At 40.0% G+C, this 23,364-nt stretch overlaps 1 protein-coding gene across 8 annotated transcripts in view; it reads right to left on the bottom strand.

Moving 5' to 3' along the window:
- Positions 1–23,364, bottom strand: part of nebl (nebulette) — a 372,808-nt gene that overhangs the window by 63,822 nt on the left and 285,622 nt on the right. For 6 of the 8 annotated variants that reach the window (XM_041183729.1, XM_041183732.1, XM_041183733.1 and 3 more), the window contains 13 exons: positions 22,510–22,614; positions 22,309–22,416; positions 21,404–21,514; positions 17,518–17,628; positions 17,233–17,343; positions 16,990–17,100; positions 15,042–15,146; positions 14,714–14,818; positions 7,197–7,301; positions 5,934–6,026; positions 1,113–1,205; positions 834–926; positions 447–551 (listed from right to left, as the gene is read on the bottom strand). The exons of the other annotated variants lie outside the window; for them this stretch is intronic. In XM_041183729.1, coding sequence (XP_041039663.1) covers positions 447–551; positions 834–926; positions 1,113–1,205; positions 5,934–6,026; positions 7,197–7,301; positions 14,714–14,818; positions 15,042–15,146; positions 16,990–17,100; positions 17,233–17,343; positions 17,518–17,628; positions 21,404–21,514; positions 22,309–22,416; positions 22,510–22,614 — 1,356 coding nt within the window. The remainder of the gene's footprint in view (positions 1–446; positions 552–833; positions 927–1,112; positions 1,206–5,933; positions 6,027–7,196; positions 7,302–14,713; positions 14,819–15,041; positions 15,147–16,989; positions 17,101–17,232; positions 17,344–17,517; positions 17,629–21,403; positions 21,515–22,308; positions 22,417–22,509; positions 22,615–23,364) is intronic. 8 annotated transcript variants of the gene reach the window in all.

The raw sequence follows: 23,364 nt of genomic DNA, 5'->3' as shown, positions 1-23,364 counted from the left end.
AGCATTTATCAAGGTCACCTAATTAAAACATTAAAAATATTATAATTCTATTTTTATACACTCAAAGCAACCATGCAATCACACGTTCTAATACTCAGCCATACAAAGCTCCCTAACCACACGTACTGCCATCAAATTGCTTCACGCATGAAATCACTCAAACTGTGTGTAGTGGATCAGATATGTGAATGTTATACGAGCAGTGTTTGTGCTACAGAATATAGACACAAGGAGCTAGATTTTCATTTTTTTTTATTAAGACACATTCTTTTCAATATCATCCATCAGGAAAGGTTTAAAATAGTGATTCATGCCATAGGTGTTCATTTGCCAATGTAGTTTTAGTACATAGTTTTGATTAGTTTGCCAGAGTTCATTACCAACTGTGAAAGACAGTCAGTAGTAAAAAGTCAAACGCTGCTGTTAGAAAGCTTGCTCCACCATACCATGGAAATATTACTTTGTGTTTCACGGACACGTCTCATTTCTGGAGTGTCTAAAAGCTGAACTGGTTTGCCTTTCATTTTCTTCAGGTCATCACTGTACAGCACCTATGGACAACAAATTAACACATTGGGGTCACAAAATGTGAGCATAGCCCTGCAATACGTAATATGCTAAATCAAGCAAAAATCAATACATTGAATGCAACCAGACTTAAATAAAGGAGTATCTATTTACTAAAATATTGTTTAATAATGAGTAATTTTACATGGTTGTAATGTCCTATTTCTAGTCACCATTACGCTTTAATGATTTGTGAAAGCCAAATGTTTTTGAAGGGTGTGGACACAGGACAAGACAGTTAAAAATAAATGAAATCGAGGACTTGCCGAGCTGACATTTGATTGATTCCTCTTGGCCCGTTCCATCTCAAGAGTAACACTGACAGCAGTGCCAGTGCCAACCTGTTCTTTATATTTGACCTTGTATATAAGTATATAAATGGTTAATATTTACCCATTTCCTTAAGGCTACAATACCGTAACAATAAATGACCATAATTGTTCAAAAAGGGTTCATATAATTAGTTGGAAATCATTTCTGTTTTCTTCAGCAATTCTCAGTCTGAAGTGTTCCCTTTAAGAATTAATTTTATTATATAAACAAACCAAGCTGATGTTCTTCTGATTCTCTTTGACTTGCTTTAAATCATAAAGATCTGCAACTGCTGTTCCTTGTCCAATTTCTTCTTTGTATTTTACCTAGTCAAAATAGAAAGAAGTAACTGTTCTATCTCAATGAGTAAGAATTTGTCATGCTCATTAGTTTTGACTTAGTAATGTTAAACATACAATTAGACTAGTTTTGACTGGTTATTTATTTTCTAAGGAACATTTAAGCATGTGAAAATAAATAAGTACTGTAATCACGGGTCTTTCTAAAAAATGTATTCTGTTTTAAAAATAATAAAATCCTGGGAACACTCAGTAGGTATAGCAGCATCTGCAGAAAGAGAAAGTGACTTAGCATTTCATGTTGATAACTTTTCTTCAGAAATGATTCCCTTGTTGACATAATTCCCTTATTCTGCATTGTTTTGTTCACAACAAAAGGATCTTCAGTTTACGTTTTTTAATGATTCAAAAGGTGTTGCTTATGGGAGGATAAAATTGAAAAACAAGCCTTAATCCAGTAATGACCGAAGGAATGAGGGCACTACTCAGAAAGAGAAGCAAGAGACATCTTAGAATAATTGTTCCTCTTCACAGTACTCTTACCCAGTATCATCTATTCTTAACAGCAAATATGAAATCCAAAAACCACATGGACATGTTAGAAAATATTTATAAGTATTGAAGCTACTTATCCAGATTTCTTAAACTTATTTACTCAATTGAAACGTATTTCCTGCTTATTGCTGCAAAAGCAGCTTATATAATTATTTTACGTTTTTCCTCAATACTGCTAAGTTCATTTAGGATGAAAAATGTCATTCAGTAAATACCATATATAAAGAGAGAATAAAATATGGAATCAGTACAAAAAAACCTAAAAAACAAATGCTGCCAATCAAAACCTACAAATGAGCCTAGAAGAAGTATTGAGGAATTACATAAAACAATTATATAACTCACTTTTGGTACAAACAAGACAGAAACTTTGTACCAAATAAAATGTAGATTAAGAAATCTGGATAAATAGTTTCAAAATGTATTTAAAATATTTTAAGGGTGTAATTTTAATTTTTTGTTGGAACAGATCTGGTCACATAACGCGTGTTTACCAACAAGAGTAACCCATGAGTGAACTTTAGACCTCTTGCCTGATGGAAAAGGGTAGTAGCATATCATGAATAGTGGGCAATAACTCAAGGCAAATTTTCTGCAGAGCTCCTACCAACAAGAATAGGAATTAGCTGCAGGACCATTAAAAATGTTAATTGGGCACCTATGACCCCACCCCACCCCTGACTACCATTATTGGGTACAACAAGTGGACGTGTGCCATGCATGCTCTGACTAATATTAGGTGATCGTACAGCCAAAGAGGATCTCCCAAGGTGAGTTCTTCTTGATTTGTGAGGGGCCTAGAGGCCCCTATCTAGAGGTATATGCTCCACTAGGCTCTCCATACCAGCCTGCATCACAGTCACAGCACCTCCTCCTCCTCCACAACAGATTATGCCCACCATAGTCTGCCAACCCAATGCAAATGAGGCCCAGACCACAAAATGGACCAAGCCTTCACGCAGGATCGACAGGTGGTCAGATGGGATGTTCTATCAGTCAGCATTCTGAACTCTACCCTAAGGGAAATCCAATTCCAGAAGTGCTGCTACCATCAGTAACATCTGAAATTTATGCTTAGCTGTAAAATGGCAAATGCCATCAAACATTTAATTTTCCAAATCTTTGGAGCATTAGCGGAAAGGCAGGGCTGACTATTGTATCAACTTGACAGCCAATTTCCAGATTGTCTTTTTTCTTGGCAATGCTGCCAGTGGTGGAGGTTGATCTTGTCATGGCAGATAACAACAGCTCCCTGGGCACTTATGTGCACGGCTACAGCTGGTGTTCAGACAGGAATCCAGCTGAGGATGACAGAATGTTTTGACAATCCAAAAGCAAAGCTTTTAAAAAGTAAAACACTCACTGAGTGGCAGTCTGATTATACACTAACAATAGTCAAAAAAAATGCACTGCAGAAGCATGAAGAATCCTTGACAAATAATTTGCAATGGAAGTTTAGAATGTCTGATACAATCCAATACAATATTTAAAATGTCTGTATTTTTATTTCGACTACAGAGAACAAGTACTTTATCCAGTGATCTTGAGAATACCTTTAATTTTCAAAATGGTTAGAATGTGTTTTAAGAATCTACCCTGTAGTAGCGAAAGAGGAATTAAAGCCTTCTCTCAATGGCTAGGATGTGGCTAGGCTACTAAGAATTTAATACTGAACTGGTCAAATCAGTATAGAGCACATTTTTAAAGCTGTAAGGCATTGATGTCTAGCAGAATAACTCCTACCTACAGAACATATGTTGCCTACTAATGTAATTCCTAGCAGCCGTTATACTTTTGCCTGCACTCTTCAGCTCAAAATTTCTTTGCACCATAATTTTCTGCAAGTGTAAGCTCACACTGTGGCAAGGGAAACAATGCATCTGGGACCTCAGTGAAAGATGGGGCAATGGTATACTCTCTTTTACCAATGAGATTCAAGAATTGAGAAAGAAAGAGGAACAACTGAAAAGAAAAATAATCAGAACGGGAGAATTAGAGTCAAATCAGGTGAAGAGAAATAAAGATGGGGAAAGAAAGATTTGATTAAAAGAGAAAAAAGGGTAGAAAGGAGAAGAAAGAAAAAAATTAAAATGTAATTTATTTTAGATTTCTAACAAATGGCTACATGCGGGATTACAATGTTACATTGCAGCTGTGCACTGCGGGAGCTGTTGGACACCAAGGCAATCCATGACAAACACGTTGACAGAAATTGTAAGCAGCTAGAAGAATTCTATTATTAATTATTGATCTGGAAGCTGAATTGCAGACACTGTGCACCATAAGGGAAGGGAAGAAATACCTGGACACTTTGTTCCAGAAGACGGTCACACCCCTTAGAATAGGGTCATCTGCTTTGGTCAGCAGTGAGGGACAGGAGGATGTGACCGCGTGTGCGGCAGGTAATGGGACCGAGCAGGCAGTATTGGAGAAGCCTCAGAATTTGCAGTTGACAAACAGGTTTGAGGTGCTCACAATCTGTGTGGACAAAAGTGAGGTCGGCAAGGTGGATGTGCAGGCTGGTCATGGCACCACGATACAGGAAGCCATTCAAGCCAGAGGAACAAACACGCACGCAGTGGTAGTTAAGCATTAGTATGAAGAGGTGGACTGACACTGTTCTCTGCAGTAAAGAGCGAGAATCCAGAAGGCTGTGTTGCCTGCCTGATGCCAGGGTTTGGGACAACTGCTCAGGGCTAGAGTGGAATTTGCAGTGGGAGGGGGAGGATCCAGTAGTCGTGGTTCACGTAGGTACCAATGACACGGGCAGGACAAGGAAGGAGGTTCTGCATGGTCAGTATGAAAAGCTAGGTACTAAGTTAAGAAGCAGAATCTCAAAGGTAATAATCTCTGGATTATTACCTGAGCCATGTGCAAATTGGCATAGGACAAATGCACCCCTAGGTAGCAGCAACCACAATATGATTGAATTTTACATCCCGTTTGAAAGGGAGAAGAATAGGTCTAAGACTACTATTTTAAACTTAAATAAGGGCAACTATGTGGTTAGGAAAGCTGAGCTAGCTGAAGTTAACTGGGGTGCTAGGTTGGGGATAGGTCAATAGAGAAACAGTGGCAGAAATTTAGTATTCCTACTATAAAGAAAAATTCTAATGGGATGACCCATCATTTGTGGCTAACCAAATAAGTTAAAGAAAGCATCAAACTTAAGGAAAAAGCATATAACTGCGCAAAGATGAGTGACAGGTCAGATGATTGGTCAGAATATAAAGAATGGCAGAAAATGACTAAAAGTTTAATCAAGAAAAAGAAATTAGAATATGAGAGCAAGCTAGCTAGAAATGTCAAAACAGATAGCAAGTATATAATATCCTGAACAGTATTGACAAGATGGAGGTGGAAAGGATGTTTCCTCTTGAGGGTGAGTCCAGAACTAGGAGGCACTGTTTTAAAATTAGGGCTTATAGGACAGAGATAAAAATAATTTTTTTCTGAGGGTTGTGCGACTTTGGAACATTCTGCCTCCAAAGGCAGTGGTACCAGAGTCATTGAATATTTTTAAGGCAGAGGTAGATAAGGTTCATGTTAGGCAAGGGAGTCAAATGTTACTGGAGGTGGATGGGAATGTGGAATTCGAAACACAAACAGATCAGCCATGATCTTATTGAATGGCGGAGCAGGCTCCAGGGGCCAAATGACCTACTTCTGCTCATATTTTGTATGTTTGTCTGTTCATATGACTGAGCATGAAGAGTTCAAATTGTTACTTTGATGGACCAGAGAGTTTGACTGGCTTTGTTTCAACAATTATGACTTCATTAAAAAAGTACTTTATCTCAACTTTCTGCAGTGGGTTTAATGAGTAATTAATGTGTAAATCCAAACAGTTTCTCAAATATTATAGGAAGGCTACAGGTGTGATGCCGTTTGTGCAAACAGTGAAGCAGCATAAATCAATCAACAAATTCTGCAAATTTGCAACTTATGCATATCTCTTAATCTCCTGAACTTCCTGGCCATTTTGTGCTTTAATACAATGTGTATCATTAACATTGCATCATTTTTCAGCCTATTATCCTCCATACCATTAAATCCCATTTACATAAATAGAGTTAATATTTAATTTGACACATTACCCATATGCAGTTCATTTCTAAGGTAAGAACAAAGCATAAAAAAGGAGCATGGGTAAGAGGGAAAGGGAAGAGAAGGAGAAAGATAATTACTAAACTAACTCACCACACTAATATTCTGCTGATTTTCTTTAACACGTTTCATTTCTGGAGTTTCTTTTACTGCTGTACCAGGACCTACCTCCTCCTTATAAAGCACCTTTAATAATTGTTTTTATAAACAAAAGGAAAAAATAATTATCAGTGAGGTACAGCTTAGGCAGTTTGTGCAAACAGTGAAGCGGCATAAATCGATCAACAAATTCTGCAAATTTGCAACTTATGCATATCTCTTAATCTCCTGAACTTCCTGGCCATTTTGTGCATTAATACAATGTGTATCATTAACATTGCATCATTTTTCAGCCTATTATCCTCCATACCATTAAGTCCCATTTACATAAATAGAGTTAATATTTAATTTGACACATTACCCATATGCAGTTCATTTCTCAGGTAAGAACATAGCATTCTCTGAGGTTTTATGAATGTTCATTAATGATTTGATTAGCAATAGAACTTCTGCTGTACATACCGTAAATGAGCTCTATAGTAAATGTTGTTATAAAAGCAGGGCTCTAAAATGAAATGCTTTCAGTTTGCTCAACATGGTTCATTTTACCAGTTATGGTAGGAAAAGTACATAGGACAATACCTCAGAACCTTAGCATATTCTGTGGCATTTGCAAATCAACAGATTGAATTTATATCATAACCCATGACAGCAAAACATTTATGAGTTTACTGGCAAAGGTAAACTCAAAGATGAGTAACTAGCTTGGAAAGACTGCAGGTTCTACCATTGTGAATAAATGCGCAGCAGCACAGTGACTGAGTTCCATTTAAAGCTTTCAGTTTTCCTCTCTTTAATGGAGTGCCAACACAAGCAGCACTTCCTGCAATTAAACTGTGTGTTTTGAGAAGCAATAATGTTGAGATCCAGGAAAATTTAGGATAGACCAAAAATATTCAAGGTTGGTCAGAATAAGAGAGATAGTACAAGATGGCGGACATTAATTACACTTATTTTTATCTATACTTAACATTCCTTTTAACCTAGCTGTTGCTGACAGATGAAAATTGGTCAACGTCCCTTCTCAGGCCCATGACCAAAGGTGAGCCAACAAGCTGGAGGCAAAAGGCCTGCCCAAAATTTGGCGTCAGGCCTCATTTCAATAACCTAAGTGAACTGCCAGCACCCGTCACAGGCAGTTCATCCAAGAAACGAAAATAGGGTGCTTGCCTTACTGGCATCAGCCTGAAGTCAAGTCCTAGGAGAGGTGGGGTGGGAAGGAAGGTGATTGCGAACTCTGGAGCAAAAATAACTTACATTGCTAAACCTCTTGCAGTTTTCTTTGGCGAGACGGATTTCTGGTGTTTCATTTACAGCTGTTACCTTGCCTTTAAGCAACTGTAAGTCTGCTGTGTACTTCAGCTATAACACAAAGTGAAATGGAATTAAGTGGTGGAGAAATGCCAATGATAAAAATGGGGCAATTTTTTCACTATGCTGCATTTAGTAATTTACAGCACCCAGCAAGATAAGACAATTATAGCACAATTACAATAAGTAACTCAGTAAGAAAGTAAATAGTTGAATCCTATAAATGGCAATGCAGAAATTGAACCAGTAGACTTGATCAAAAATGGCAACTATCGCCTATAAATTGCTACTTGTGTTATTCTGATGGGGCTTGACAGAGTAGACACTGAAAAATTATTTCCCCTGGCTGAGAATCTAGAACACAAGGGGATAAGAGCTCAATCATTTAGGACTTGGATAAGGAGAAATTTCTTCACTCAGAAGATTGTGAATCTTTGGCAATCTCTACACCAGAGGGTTGTGGATGCTCCATCACTGAATATATTCAAGGCTGGGATTGATAGATCTTTGATCTCTCAGGGAATAAAGAATATGGGGAGCAGGTAGGAAAGTGGAATTGGGACAAAAGACTGGCCATGATTGTAACAAATGGTGGAGCAGGTTTGAGCACCCAAATAGTCTACTCATGTTTCTATTTCTTATGTTCATATTCAAGATTAACTGTGGGTTATTAAACATTTTGGAAGAGGCACAGTTTGCTAGTTTACTCCGTGGACTAAAATGTGGGCTTTTTATCCCATGGAAACCTAACGGCTTTTTTGTCACTATGATTGAGACCATCCGATCAACTGCCTCTGCCATATGCTTCCCTTCCCCTAGTCCATTGGGCCAAATTGTCTTGAAGGTCCCACCGTGCCCTAGCCCTGAACTTCAAATCTTTCTCCAATTTCGCTCCTATCCCCCCTCGTGCTCTTTCTGAGCTCACTTTGTCCAAGAGACTCACTTCCTACTGCCTAGATATTATTCCCACTAAACTGTTGACCACCCAGCTTTCCTTCCTGGTTCCCATGTTAGTGTGTCCTGCAATACGTGGGAAGTTGTGGACACTACTGGTGACCTAGAAGACCACATGTGCAGGAATTGCTACCAGCTGCAGAAACGTGAGCTCTGGGTTTCGGAGGCTGAGAACTATGTGGATGGCACATTCAGAGAGGTGGTCACACCGTAGGTCAGGGGCATAGAGGCAGAAAGGGAACGGGTGACCGCCAGGCAGTCCATGAGAACCAGGCAGGCAGTTTGGGAGTCCCCTGGGGTCCCGCTCACAAATTGTTTTTCCTCTTTTGAAGCTGGTGAGGGCGTTGGTTCCTCACAGGAGTGCAGCCAGAGCCACGTTTGTGGCACCATGAGCAGTCTGGCGGTACAAGAGGGGGGAAAAGAAGAAAGGAAAAGCAATAGTGATATGAGGTTCGTTAGTTAGGGGAACAGGCTGGCGTTCCTGCGGCTGTAGATGTGGCTCCAGGATGGTATGTTGCTTCCCTGGTGCTGGGGTCAAGGATGTCACAGAGCAGCTGCAGGACATTCTTTTGGGGGAGGGTGAACAGCCAGAGGTCATGGTCCACTTTGGTACCAATGACTTAAGTAGAAAGGGGGATGTGGTCCTGTAGACAGAATTTAGGGAGCTAGGTCGAAAATTAGCAAGCAGGACCTCAAAAGTAGTAATCTCCAGATTACTCCCAGTGACACATGCAAGTGAGTACAGAAATAGGAGGATAAGCAGATGAATGCATGGCTGGAAAGATGGTACAGGAGGGAGGGCTTTAGATTCCTGAAACACTGGGACTGGCTCTGGGGGGGGATGGCACCTGTACAAGCTGAATGAGTTGCACCTGAACAGAGCTGGGACTGAGTTCCTTGTGGGGCATTTTTCTCGCGCTGTTGGGGGTTCTTTAAACTAATTCAGCAGGGGCGTGGGAACCAGGAGAGAATATTAAAGAGGAATACCAGTGTGCACAAAATACTGAGAGAGACAGATAGCACTAGAGTAGAGAATAGTAAGTTAACAGGTGGAATCGGAGTAAGGGAGAAAGTAATGAAGTCTAAATCAGGGTTATGCTGCATGTATGTGATTGCACAGAGTATAGTAAATAAGATTGGTGAGTTACAGGTGCAGATTGCTATGTGGAATTATGATGTTGTGGCAATAACAGAGATGTGGCTCAAGGAAGGGCAGGACTGGGTGTTAAATATTCCTGGATCCAAGGTGTTCAGGAAAGGCAGGACAGGAAGGAAACAAGGAGGGGTGGCTATATTGGTTGAGGAGAGCATTGCAGTGCTGGAGAAAGAGGATGTCCCAGAGGGTTCAAGGACAGAATTAATTTGGCTAGAGCTAAGGAGCAAAAAGGGTTTAAATACGTTGCTCGGTGTATTCTATAGGCCACTAACTTGTGGAAAGGTTGTAGAGGCACAAGTCATCAAAAAGTTCTTCAGCTTCAAGTTCCAATCTGTTTGCGTCCTCTCCTTCAATATGGCCATTTTTGAAGGTCTGGACAAAGCGCTCCACTTCACCACTTGAGGATGGGTGGTAAGGCGAGATGAGAATCTGTTTGATCCCATTGTTTTTCAGGAATGTTTGAAATTCACATGATGTGAACTGTGTGCTATTGTCAGGCACAATCGGGTCCGGCAATGCAAAAGTAGTGAACACATGCTGGAGAGCAGCAATGGTTTTTGCTAAAGTAATCAATTTCAAGGGCATAACATGAGGCCATTTTGTGTGGGTATCTACCACAATCAGGAATGTATGTCCGAGAAGTGGTGTGGCAAAGTCCACACTGAGTCCCTGCCATGGGTGGTCAGGCCAAGCCCATAGATGTAAGGGGGCAGGTGCAGGAGAAGAGTTATTTTTTTGGCATGGAAGGCAATCACTGGCCATGTCTTCGATGTCTTTATCCAGGTGTGGCCACTATGCTTGTAGACGAGACAATGCTTTAATTTTGACGATTCCCATGTGACCGAGGTAAAGTTCTTTTAACACCGTTTGGAATTTTGGAACAACAACTAATTCCCCATAACAAATAACCATTTGCAGAGTCAGCTCAAATCTGCACATTTAGTAACGTTTAAGATCAGTAGTCACTGCTTGAGGTGCACACCAACCCTTGTGTGTGGAAACCTTTGGAGAGCACAGTATCGCTCAGCGTTTCAAATCAAATTTGATCCGCTTTAACAGGAGGGCTTTCTTCAATGGATATTTCTTGAAAATTTCTCCCATGTTTTCTCTGAAGCAATAGAAACAGATGCTCCAGTGTCAATTTCCATTTCAACCATTTTACCATTTAAGGCAATGCAAACTTTTAATTCTTCATCTAGTTCCAGATCAGACGGAATGCAATACAATTGCTCTTCTGCATTCTCGCTGTTAGTTTCACATTCTGTCTCGTCTGGGCTCACATTATTTTAGTGTTTTGTTTCCAAGTAATGCATCTTTTTAAACTGCTTGTTTATTTTCAAGCGCGACTTGTCTGTGTGCTCCTCTTGATGCCTTTTTTCTTGGTGGCACTGCTTTACTGTGATCAGCCTTTGATCTACATGCATGCTGTATGTGTCCTTTTTTTCCCACAGTAGCGTCAATCAAGGGTTTTCCACTTACAGGCTTCTGCATTATGCCCTATTCCATTACAGCAGTAATATGTTTGGAAGCGAGTAAAATCTGGCTTTACTATTTTAACTTCAGCACTGTTAGAATGCGCTTTCAAATCTCCAGCTTGTTTCTCTGCCATTTCGATGCCTTGCACAATCTCGAACGCTTTCTTCAGTGTCCGCGAACAATCTACGCTGAATTCTTTCATTTCTTAGTCCACAAACCATGCGATCATGCAACGCTTCTTCCAGGTCACCTTTAAAGTCACGATGTTCCGCTAATTTTCTCAACTCAGCCAGGAACTGAGAAACTGATTCATTCTCATGCTGTTCTCTTCTCTTGACAATAATTGCTGGTCTGAGATCCAAGTGCTTTTTCAAAACGTCCACAAGCTCTTTAAAAGCTTTTATCTGCTGGCTTGTCAGGAGCAATGAGCTTTCTCAATAAAGTGAAATGTTTCATTCCAATGACTTAAGAAATACTGAGGCCTGCTTTTCCTCTTCAATCTCATTCGCAATGAAAAACTGTTCCATTTGCTCAACATAAACTACAGAGTCCATGGCAGCTGGATCAAAAGCCTCTGAAGCCCCCATTTTTTAATAATTTATTCACGGGATGTGGGCATTGCTGGCTGGGCCAGCATTTATTGCCCACCCCTGGTTGCCCTGGAGAAGGTGGTGGTGAGCTGCCTTCTTGAACCACTGCAGTCCATGTGATGTAGGTACACCCACAGTGCTGTTAGGGAGTTCCAGGATTTTGACCCAGTGACAGTGAAGGAACAGTGATGTATTTCCAAGTCAGGATGGTGAGTAACTTGGAGGGGAACTTCCAGGTGGGTGTTCCCATCTAATTGCTGCCTTTGTCCTTCTAGATGGTAGTGGTCATGGTTTTGGAACTTGCTGTCAAAGGAGCCTTGGTGAATTCCTGCAGTGCATCTTGTAGATGGTACACTACGCATTGGTGGTAGAGGGAGTGAATGTTTGTGGATGTGGTGCCAATCAAGTGGGCTGCTTTGTCCTGGACAGTGTCAAGCTTCTTGAGTACTGTGGGATCTGCATCATCCAGGGAAGTGGAGAGTATTCCATCACACTCCTGACCTGTGCTTTGTAGAAGGTGGACAGGCTTTGGGGAGTCAGGAGGTGAGTCACTCATGACACGATTCCTAGCCTCTGACCTGCTCTTGTAAGCAGATTATTTACATGGCTAGTCCAGTTCAGTTTCTGGTAACCCCCAAGATATTGATATTTAGGTATTCAGTCTTGGTAATGCATTGAACATCAAGGGGTGATGGTTGGATTCTCTCTTGTTGGAGATGGTTATTGCCTGACACTTGTGTGGCGCAAATGTTACTTGCCACTTGTCAGCCCAAACCTGGATATTGTCCAGGTCTTGCTGTGTTTGAACATGGACTGCTTCAGTATCTGAGGAGTCGCAAATGGTGCTAAACATTATGCAATCATCAGCGAACATCCCCACTACTGACCTTATGGTTGAAGGAAAGTCATTGATGAAGTTGAAGTTTGGGCCGAGGAGTGGGCAGATAGGTGACAAGTCAAGTTCGGTGCAGAGAGGTATGAAGTGATTCATTTTGCTCAGAACGTGGAGACACAATAGAAGGGGTACAACTCTGAAGGGTGTGCAGGAGCAGAGGGACCTGGGTGTATATGTGTATATGTCATTAAAGGTGCCAGGACAGGTGGAGAGAGCAGTTAAAAAAGCATACAGTATCCTGGGCGTTATTATTCGGGGCATAGAGCACAAGAGCAAGGAGGTTTTTCTGAATTTACATAGAACGCTAGTTAGACCTCACCTGGAGTTGTGTACAGTTCTGAGCACCACACTTTATGAAGGATGTGAACGCACTGGAGAAAGTGCAGAAGTGGTTTACAAAAATGGCTCCAGGGATGAGAAACTTCACTTATGAAAATACATTGAAGAAGCTGGAACTGTTCTCCTTGGAGAGGAGAAGGCTAAGAAGAGATCTGATAAAGGTGTTCAAAATCATGAGGGAACTGGATAGAGTAGATAGGGAGAAACTGTTCCTGCTCATAAAAAGATCGAGAAAGGGAGGGCACAGATTTAAAATAATTTGAAAAAAAAACAAATGTGATGTAGGAAAAAACTTTTTCACACAGCGAATGGTTTAGGTCTGGAATGCACTGCCTGGAGTATGGTGGAGGTAGGTTCAATCAAGGCATTGAAGAAGGCATTAGATGATTATTTAAATAGAAACAATATGCAGTGTTACGAGGAAAAGGCAGGAGGATGGCACTGAGTCATAATGCTCATTTCGAGAGCCGGCAGAGACACAATGGGCCGAATTGCCTCCTTCTGCACTGTAACAATATCACAGAATCACATAATTGTTAATAGTTCCCTCTCTTCAAGTACTGTCTCTCTTTCCTTCAATTCTGTCATCATCACCCCTCTCCTCAAAACTAAAACAACCCTTGACCACTGTGTCCTTGTGAAGCACAGCCCCATTTCCAACCTTCCTTTCCTCTCCAAAGTCCTGGAACATGCCATCATTTCCCAACTCCATCACCATCTTTCCCGGAATTCCGTGTTTGAATCCTCCAATCAAGTTTCAGCACCTGCCACAGTATTGAAATGGCTCTTATCAAATTCACAAGTGACATCCAATGTGGCTGTGACAAAAGGTAAATTATCTCACTTCATCCTTCTCAACCTGTCTGTACCTGTTGATATTTTTGGCCACACCATTCTCCTTCAATGCCTCTCCACTGCCGTCCAACTGGGTGGGACTGTATTCGTCTGGCTCCATTCTTATCTATCTAATCATAGCCAGAGAATCACGTTCAATGGTTTCTTATTCCCCTCCTACACTGTTACCTTTTTTGCCTCCTTTCTATCCTATTTTTCATCTATATACAGCCCTTCGGCAACATCATCTGAAAACAATGAAGCAGTTTTCACATTGACACAGACAACACCCAGCTTTACCTCACCACCATCTCTCTTGACCCTTCCACCATCTAAACTGTCACACTGCTTGTCAGATATCCAGTTCTGGATGAGCATAAGTTCCCTCCAACTAAATATTGGGAAGACCAAAGGCATTGTCTTCAGTGCCTGCCATAAACACTGATCTGCAGACACCCAAAGATGAGCTTGTGATCATGTATCACTGCCACCGCTAAGCCTACGTATTTCCATCCTTATCCATGGTTTTGTTACCTCTTTAAACCTGATTTTTCTAACGGACTACTGGCCAGATTCTCAGCATCCACACCATGGCCCTTTGAAAATCCCAGCCCTAATGTGTCTATTAGTCCAGCACCCATTTAATGCTTCTTTTCGTCCTTAGACCATAAGACCATAAGACATAGGAGCAGAAATTAGGCCATTTGACCCATCGAGTCGACTCCACCATTCAATCATGGCTGATAAGTTTCGCAACTCCACTCTCCTGCCTTCTCCTCATAAGCGTTGATCCCCTTACCAATCAAGAACCTATCTATCTTGGTCTTAAATACACTCAATGACCTGGTTTCCACAGCCTTCTGTGGCAATGAATTCCATTTGTCCCGACGTAGACCACAACAACTGGATTCTCCCCCTCCCTCTCCAATATCCTTTCAAGCCGGTCAGAGATATCCCTCACCCTGGCACTGGGCAGGCAATATACCATGCGGGACTCTCAATCCTCCTTACAAAGGATGCTATCAATTCCCCTTATTATAGAATCCCCTACAACCACCACTTGTCTTTTTGCTCCCCTCTCTTGAATGGCCTCCTGTGCCATGATGCTATGGTCAGTTGGCTCATCCTCCCTACAGCCCTGTTCTTCATCCAGACAGGGAGCCAAAATTCCTTTTCCTTTCACCAAAATAGCTCCAAAAACTTTGACATGCATACTTACCATACTAAGATTTTTTTGGTTTTTCTTAAATCTCTCGATTTCTGGAGAATCTGCTATCGTAGTGCACATACTTAACATCTTTTCTGCTTCATCTTTGTATTTTTTCTGTGGGATAATCAAATTATGATGATAGGTTAATTTGCAATATCTGATCAAAGTACACACCTGAATCATCATAACTTAGTATTTTATCTTTACGGATGCCAATGAATTGCTTTACAATTTTCAGCTTTTAATTCAGTTTTCCTTTATTATTATAAACATTGGCATATTATTGCCTTACGATCAATTCCTTGTCTTTTCAAACGTAATTCTAGTTGTTACCTACCTGACTATAAATGTCCTTTACACGTGCAGCATGCATCAACTCTGGTGTGTCTGTAACAGTTCCATACTTATTTTGCCCCAAGGTAGATGTCTGCTTATACATTGCCTGTAATAAAAAGCAATTGTAGCTGAATAAATTAAAACGCAGAATCCATTATTATCTCAATTGGTTCATGAAAAAAGAACTTGTGTTTACAATGCACCTGACATATTCTCAAGACATCACAAAGCTTCACAGCCAATTAGGTTACTTCATACAGTCATTGCAGATTATGTAGATAAAGACAGTTGCAATTTGTGCACTTACAAAGCCCCACAAGCTGCAAATAGTTGTGACTCGAAGTTGTATTTTTTTTTAGCTGAAATATGGGTGAGGGTACCAGAAGTACTGTCCTATAATAAAAGCAAAATAGTGCGGATGCTGGAAGTCTGAGGTAGAAACAGAAACTGCTGAAAATACTCAGCAGGTTTGGCAGCATTTGTGGAGAGAGAAACTGAACTGAAAGGAAGCAGAAATGTGAAGGGTTTTATGCTGTTGAAAGCGGGGAAGTGGAGGAAGTACAAAAGGGAAGGTCTGGGTTAGGATAGAGGGTGGGAGAGATTAAATAACAAAGATTTCATGGAACAAAAGGCAAAGGGGGCAGTGCTAGTTGTAGTAAAGAAATAAACGATTGGTCCAGAGTGAGTGTTAGCAGAAGAAGATGAATAGCACTGTCTGAAAGCAAAAACTAGAAAACAAGAAAGCAACTGGCACTTGTGGGGGGTGGGGGGGGTTAAAAAAAGAAACAGAATGAAGGACAGGATTCATGGTCTGTAATTGTTGAACTCAATATTGAGTCCAGAAGGCTGTAAAGTGCCTAATTGGAAGATATGGGGCTGTTCCTCAAGTTTGTATTGAGCTTTAGCGGAACATTGCAGCAGGACAGAAATGTAAGCGTGAGAGCAAGGTGGTGAAGTACTCTCCTGTTGTTCAAATAACACTGTAGGATTTGTTATGTTCACCTGAACAAGCAGGCAGGACCTCAACTTAACATTTCATCTGAAAGATGCTACCTCTGACAATGCAGAAGCACCTCAGTAAAGTACCAAAGTACCTGATATAGCTATGTACTGAAGGCTCTGGAATGAGCCAAGAACCCGAAATTCACTGATTCAGAGTAGAGAAAGTCAAAGTTTACACTGACAAGAGTAGTTTGTTCTCTGTAGAAGTTTGGAACTGTCTTCCACAGGCAGCGACTAGTACTAGGTCAATTGTTAAATTCTGAGATTGATAAGATTTTTTGTCAACCAAAGGAATTATGGGATGTGGGCCAAAGGGGCTGAATTTAACAGGACCACTTTGGCAGACTTTGCAGGCATGGTGGGGTGGGGCAACGGAGCTGTAAAATTACCTAGATGGCCCTCCCTATGCCCTCCCATTATTGTTGTCCCCATTGGTTCATGAAAAAAGAACTTGTGTTTACATTGCACCTGACACATATTCTCAGGACTTCACAAAGAGCTTCATATCCAATTAGGTTACTTCATACAGTCATTGTAGATTATGCAGGTAAAGACAGCTGCAATTTGTGCACTACAAGGTCCCACAAGCTGCAAATAGTTAAGCTGAAATATTTGTTCACACACTTCCAAAACACTTCAGTGTCATAATTACTGTTATTAATATTTCATACCTATAAGATTATTAACTCTTATCAGCATCAACTTACATTTAGTTTGAGCATGTGTTTAGAAAAGCATTAATCAATATTTTGATCACTTTTAGTTTGTATAACAAAAATGTCACAACAGAATATATTAACTAGATTAAATGAAAATTCTCAAAAATATATTTTATAATTATATCAATAATTACAGGAAAAAAACAATAACCTCAGGATCAAGACAAGCAGTATAATGAAAACATTTGTACTGACTGAACATGTAAATTGCCTGTGGTCCATATTTACCTGACTGACAATTTCTGATGCTTTCTTGGCACGTTTCATGTCAACAATATCAGAACTCAGTTCCATCCCTTTGCCTTTAATTTTGACTTCAAGGTCTTTTCTGTATTCTTTCTGCATCAATGAAAATTAGTATCTGGTATTCATACACATTTATATAACCTTTAAACATAATGAGATGACATTTTGCAAACAATATGTTGAATTCATGAAAGGCTGAATCATATTATGATCAAGTGAATTTACCTCATTTAATATCTGGGATGCATTTTTTACCCTAATTATTTCTGGTGTATCTTCCAGCAGAGAGAGTCCTTTTCCCTTTACACCTTCTTCCCAGTCCTTTCTATATTCTTTCTAAAGAAAATATTGGCAGTTTGTTCAAGCCATCTTTTTGAAAACAAAATCAGTGCAAAACAATAGCTACTAGTTAAACTATTTATTCAATTCCACTGCAAAGAGAGGGGTTCAATCTGGGAGATGTTTTGAATACAGTGACAACTGAATCATATCAAAATTAGGTACATTTACCTCATCTAATATCTGGGATGCATGTTTGACCCGAATCATGTCAGGTGTGTCTTCCACTAAAGTTGTTCCTTTTCCTTTTATGTTTTCTTCCCAGTCTTTTCTGTATTCTTTCTGAAAAGGTAATTGAGTGAGCTTAACTCATCTTTTATATTTATTTTTAGGATGTTGCACTTGGAATAAATGACTTGAATTCTCCTAAGAATAAAGTTCCATTTTTTCAAAAACGCCTTTTGACCAAAGCAACTTATCTAAAACGTTGTAAATCAAAGCATTTACATTCTTTTAGGATTCATTTATTTTTCAGTTCCTGCCAGAAGTCCCAAGTCAGCCGCAATAAGGTAAAATAAATGAGGCAATACTAGTATCATCAGTAGCAGTGCGCACAGAAGGTACTGGCCCATGAAAGTATCATTTCCAATAGCAAGCGGTGCTTAGTTTCAGATGTAGATGGAACTGTGCTATTGACCATGGCAGCCTGAATGCCTAACTTTAGGTTCTCGGTACAGGTCTATATATTGTCTTCCCCAGTTGCTCAGGTAGGTAGTAGTCCGAGAAATGTAATTTACAATGATTTTCAAACAGCAAAGCAAATATGCTTGTATCTTAGTCTGGTTTGATGCAATATAAATGAAGCAATTCTATAGATATAAGAGGTTGTAGCTTGTATCTTTTGGGCTATTCTGCAATACAGAAGTGTAGCATCACGCTGAATATCCTGTGAAATGTTCAGTTTAAATACCAAACTGAGAAAATTCTATAGCCATTCCCATATGCCTTTTCAAAAGAAGTTGAAACTTAATTTTAATTCCCTTTTTCACAAATGTACTGTGTACATGTTTACAAGCTTTTATTGTAATCCTGTAATGGCTGAAAAATGTAGCAGACTAGGAGACAAACACATTTGGGGCAACCTCAGCCTACTACTAGGAATGTACTATAGTTGTAAAGAAAACTCCAAGGAAGTACAACTTACTCTTATTAAGAATTTCACGCAATAGAAATGAGTGGAGGTTAAGCTAATAAAACACTGAAAGAAGTTCAAAATTTGTTCAGGTGGATCAGCTTACATCTGGACCACCTTACAGTAATAACAAAGACTTCTTTAAGTTAGTTAAAAACAAAGAATGGAATATTGTTTATAACACTGTCTTGCCAGGATGCCTGTGCTCAATTATGTCATGAGGTAAAATGTATTAAAATGTTCTTACCTTTAACAAAAGAGCAAAAGAAGTAGGAGCAGAAATAGGCCATCAGGCCCCTTGAGCCTGCTCCTCCATTCAATAAGATCAGACCTAATCTGATTGTGTCCTTAACTCCACTTTCCTGTCTGCCCCCACAACACTTGATGCCCTTGTAGACCAAAAATCTGTCTAACTCAGCATTGAATATGTTCAATGACCCAGCCTTTACTGCTTTGTGGAGAAGAGAATTCCAAACACTAACAACTCAGAAGAAATATCTCCACATCTCCATCTTAAATCTCCCTTTATATTTTTTAAACTGTGTCCCCTACTTCTAGATTCTCACATGAGAAGAAACATCCTCCCAGCATCAACCCTGTCAAGCCCCCTCAGAACATTATATGTTTCCATAAGATCACCTCTCATTCTTCTAAACTCCAATGAGTACAGGTCCAAAACAAAAACAAAAATACCTGGAAAAACTCAGCAGGTCTGACAGCATCTGCGGAGAGGAACACAGTTAATGTTTCGAGTCTGTATGACTCTTCAACAGAACTGTCCAACTTGCTTAACCTTTCCTCATAAGACAAACACCTCATCCCAGGAATCAGCCTAGTGAACCTTCTCTGAACTGCTTCCAATGCAAGTATATCCCTCCTTAAGTAAGGTGACTAAAACTGTGCAGACTACTTTAAGCATGGTCTCACCTGCCAAGTTGTAGCAAGACTTCCTATTTTACACTCCATCCCCCTTGTAATAAAGGCCTACACTCTGTTTGCCTCCTTAATTACTTGCTGTACCTGCATGCTGGTTTTCATGTACAAGCACACCCAGATTCCTCTGCACTGCAGCATTCTGTAGTCTCTCTCCATTTGAATAATATTCTGCTTTTCTATTCTTCCTGTCAAAGTGAACAACCTCACACTTTCCCACATTATACTCTGCCAAATTTTTGCCTGTTCACTTAACCCATCTGTATCCCATTCACATCCCACTCCCAATGATACTGCAGAGCTACTGGCCAACAGATCCTGGGGACAGGTGTCCTTTAAAAGGACTGGAGTCCTAACAGCTTGTTATTAGTTGCCAACAGCCGAGAAATGCAGCCGGGGGTCCTACAAAAGGCTGAGGCGGGGTTGCCCCTGGCTTTTGAACCCTTTATCATGGTCCCCACTGCTCCAACAAAATCCCGGCCTTAATTTCCAAATCCATTATTAAAGCAGAACATATAACAACATGGGATGTTACTTAATATTTTTTAGGTGGACCATTTTTCTTTAGAATTATATTTTATTTTGAAGGATCAGTTCTCAAAAAGTGTGACAGATCATTTCACACTGTATATCATGCAAACTCATGAACTGGCCCAAGGCTGTCACTTTTGGTCCTGAAAAATACCCAGTCTACCTGGGAGGGCAAGGTATCTCAAAACTTTGAGCAGTAGGTGAAGCTAGTTCACACTGCTACTATGCAGGAACAACATGAGTGGTATTTGCCACTTACAGGATGCTGCCATCAAGCCAAAAAGACGTTCTGCCTATGACACAAATGAGTAATGTGGTATATGAATTTCAGTGCCAGTGTGATGCTAGGTATGTAGGCTGTATGTTGCAAAGACTGGCAGATCGTATCGAACTGCGTGTCCCAGCCGCCGTTCGCAACAGACAAGGTACAGACCGTAACCAGCCAGCCCGTGCTTGCAAAACGCAGTGTCTAACATTAGATGTTATTCTGTGATTGGACAACATTTGCTAAATAATCCTCAGTGTGCTAAAAATTACGCTGACACCAACTTAAAATGGTCAGTCAGGTTCACAGTGTGGTGCATTTGCATGTACTGGAAGCTGTATGTATTAATACACAGGGCCCTGTCCTTTGCAGACAGAAAGAACATGTACACACATTACACCTGTTTCAGCTAAACGAAATAAGTGACAGCCATTCAGTGGTTCATTCCGCAGGGCAATGTCTTGGCCAGAGTCCAATTGCCTGCTTTAAATTTCAAACAATGCTTAGCAGTTAACTGTCAGTCACCATCACCTGGTGAATTCTCCATGGCAATGCCTCTACCAATCAGAGTCCATGGGCCAACCAATCAGCACTCTCTTCTCCAACATTATAAATTGTTGTTTCCCTGACATTGGTATTTTCTTGTGAATTGTCCTGATGAAGGCAAGCGAAAAGGCTTTGACAAAAAATATCTCTTTTCTTCAGCAATACTCAAATACGGAATGTGTTCTCGGAATCCTAGACTCCCATTTGGAGGAACCAGTTTCTGATCCTGGACTCAAGTTTGGCTTTACTCTGCCAGTTTTTTCCAGGCCTTTAAATAGAATGTCTTGCAATGGTATGGGTGGTATATAAAAATAAAGTAGGAAGAACACAGCATCACTCATAGTGTAACTGCTGCCAGCTGACATGGAAAGGCATCGCGTCAGGCACAAGAAATCTTCTAACAAATCATCACGTCAACTTTGTTTATTAAAGATAATGAAATGAAAAGCACAATAAGGCAATTCTTTAAGTAAATGTACATATTCCTGATCAATACAGTGCAAAATGTTTATGACGTAACTGTTTAACACTTTCAACGCTTATATTTTTTCAAATACATGAATAGTGCACTCTTCATCTATAGAAGAGAAATACACCTTGAACTGTATGCATTATATATATAAATATATATTACTATGATTGAGAATTACCTCATTAAGGAGGCTGGTGGCATGTTTGGCATGCAAGTAACCTGGGGTCATATCAAGATCCACTGATGCACTCAGTTTAATCCATTCATCAAAATCTTTTCTGTACTCTTTCTGTTGGTTGGTACAAGATCACATATATCAGAATTTTCACATTCACTAGGCATGATTTATGTTAAAGAAAAATAGTCCTTTATTTTGTGGGCAGTTAAGTATTTGGCAAGATATCATATTTGAGATTTATAGAAGCATAGAAACTTGCAGTAGAGGAGGCCATTCGACCCATCATGTTTGTGCTGACTGAAAGAGCAATCATGCTTAATCTCACATACCTACTTTATAAGCTCATCATCACCTCATCACCTTCATCAAGTTCCTCATCCTCAAGTACCTGTCCAACTCTCTTAAAATTACTTATGGAAGCAGCATGCATCACCTTTCCCAATGGAGTATTCTCGGTCCCAACAACTCACGATGAAAAAAACTTCATCTCCCCTTTTGCCGCACATCTTTTGCTAATGATTTTGAATTTATGCCTTCTGGTTACTGGCTCATTAGCCAGAGGGAATAACTTTTCTTTATCTACTCTATCAAAGCTTCTATTCCTCTTGAGAACCTCCATTAGGTCGCCTCTAATCTTTTTTGTTCCAAGGAGAACAGCCCTAACTTTTCCAACTGCTCCACATTTTTGAAGTCCCTCATCCCCAGTAACATTCCATAATACCAACGTTTACACCAGTGAACATTTAGGTTTATTAACACTTACGGCTCAGTGAAACTATCCTCACAATTAGAACAGGTCGTTCTCATCACCTTTTCATGGTGAGGCCTTGTTTCATTATGGGTATAACAGTACAAGCTGTATTTTAAAAAGTATAAAAGAAGTAATCCAAAATCTATTTCTTTACCTCACTCTGGATGCATTGTGCCTGTTTTGCTACTTCATAACTTGGAGTCTCAGTAAATTCCAGCATTGACTTTCCTTTACTCTTCTCATACTCTTCTCTATATTTGATCTGCAATATTCAAGAGGATCCAGGAGAAAGGTCTGATAGGAAAATAACATTTTTTCTGGTTTTTGATTTGCCAGAACATACAACTTGTAATACCTGACTCTGGAGTATCGCATTCTCCTTATGATGAAGCCGTTCCGAAGTATCTAGTGCCAAGTGGTAATGACCTTTGGCCTTTTCATACTCTTTCTTGTATTCATGCTACAAACAAAATTTAAGACAAAAAATGTCAAGAGTAGCTGTATTTACCTAGAATTTTTCGACTGTTTTACCACATAGTGAAATCAAAAACATTTAGTGCTGCCACCTGCTGCTAAATTATTTCCGTTAATATTTTCCTTTCTTTCAAAAAATATTTAAGATATGTTACACAGAAGAACCCCAATATGGCTGCAGGTTGCAGTGAGTGGTTTGATGCCTATTAGCCTTCACTTGTCGGATTGCCAGTCTCAGCCGTGACTTCATGGGCAAGCAAAAGGAGCAGACAAATGTTTCCACTGGAGATAAAGAAAAAAATATTGGGCTGGGAAATAACACAGGAGGCTGAAATTAACTCTTACTGCACCTGAGAGTGCTCAGTTTCAGGGTTACATTGACAGGTCATTAGGGGCTGGCCACTTGACCTCTGCAGGGAAGGTGCATGATGTGGGAAAGTACAGGAAAAAGTTAATTTATAAAGTTGTTTTTGCTGATTTTGCCAGTTGCAGGAGGCAATTATGTAATTTGTTCTGCTTTGCATTACAAAATGAAAGGACCTATAAAGGAACCAGCTTTTAACTATGGTTAGATCCATACATAGTGTGAGTGGTTTAAGCATAAAAGTGATTTTGTATGTACCTGTGCATCAACTTGCCTGCCATAGCTATCACTGATCTACTGGCCAGTTGTAATTCAAGGATAAGAAGAATACAGGTCTAGTATTTTGATAAAATTTTTAACATCAAGTGTCAA

This window comes from Carcharodon carcharias, chromosome 3, assembly GCF_017639515.1.
Source record: "Carcharodon carcharias isolate sCarCar2 chromosome 3, sCarCar2.pri, whole genome shotgun sequence".
NCBI lineage: Eukaryota > Metazoa > Chordata > Chondrichthyes > Lamniformes > Lamnidae > Carcharodon > Carcharodon carcharias.
Note: the sequence above shows the minus strand (reverse complement) of the source record. Positions and strands in the feature narration are given on the sequence as shown.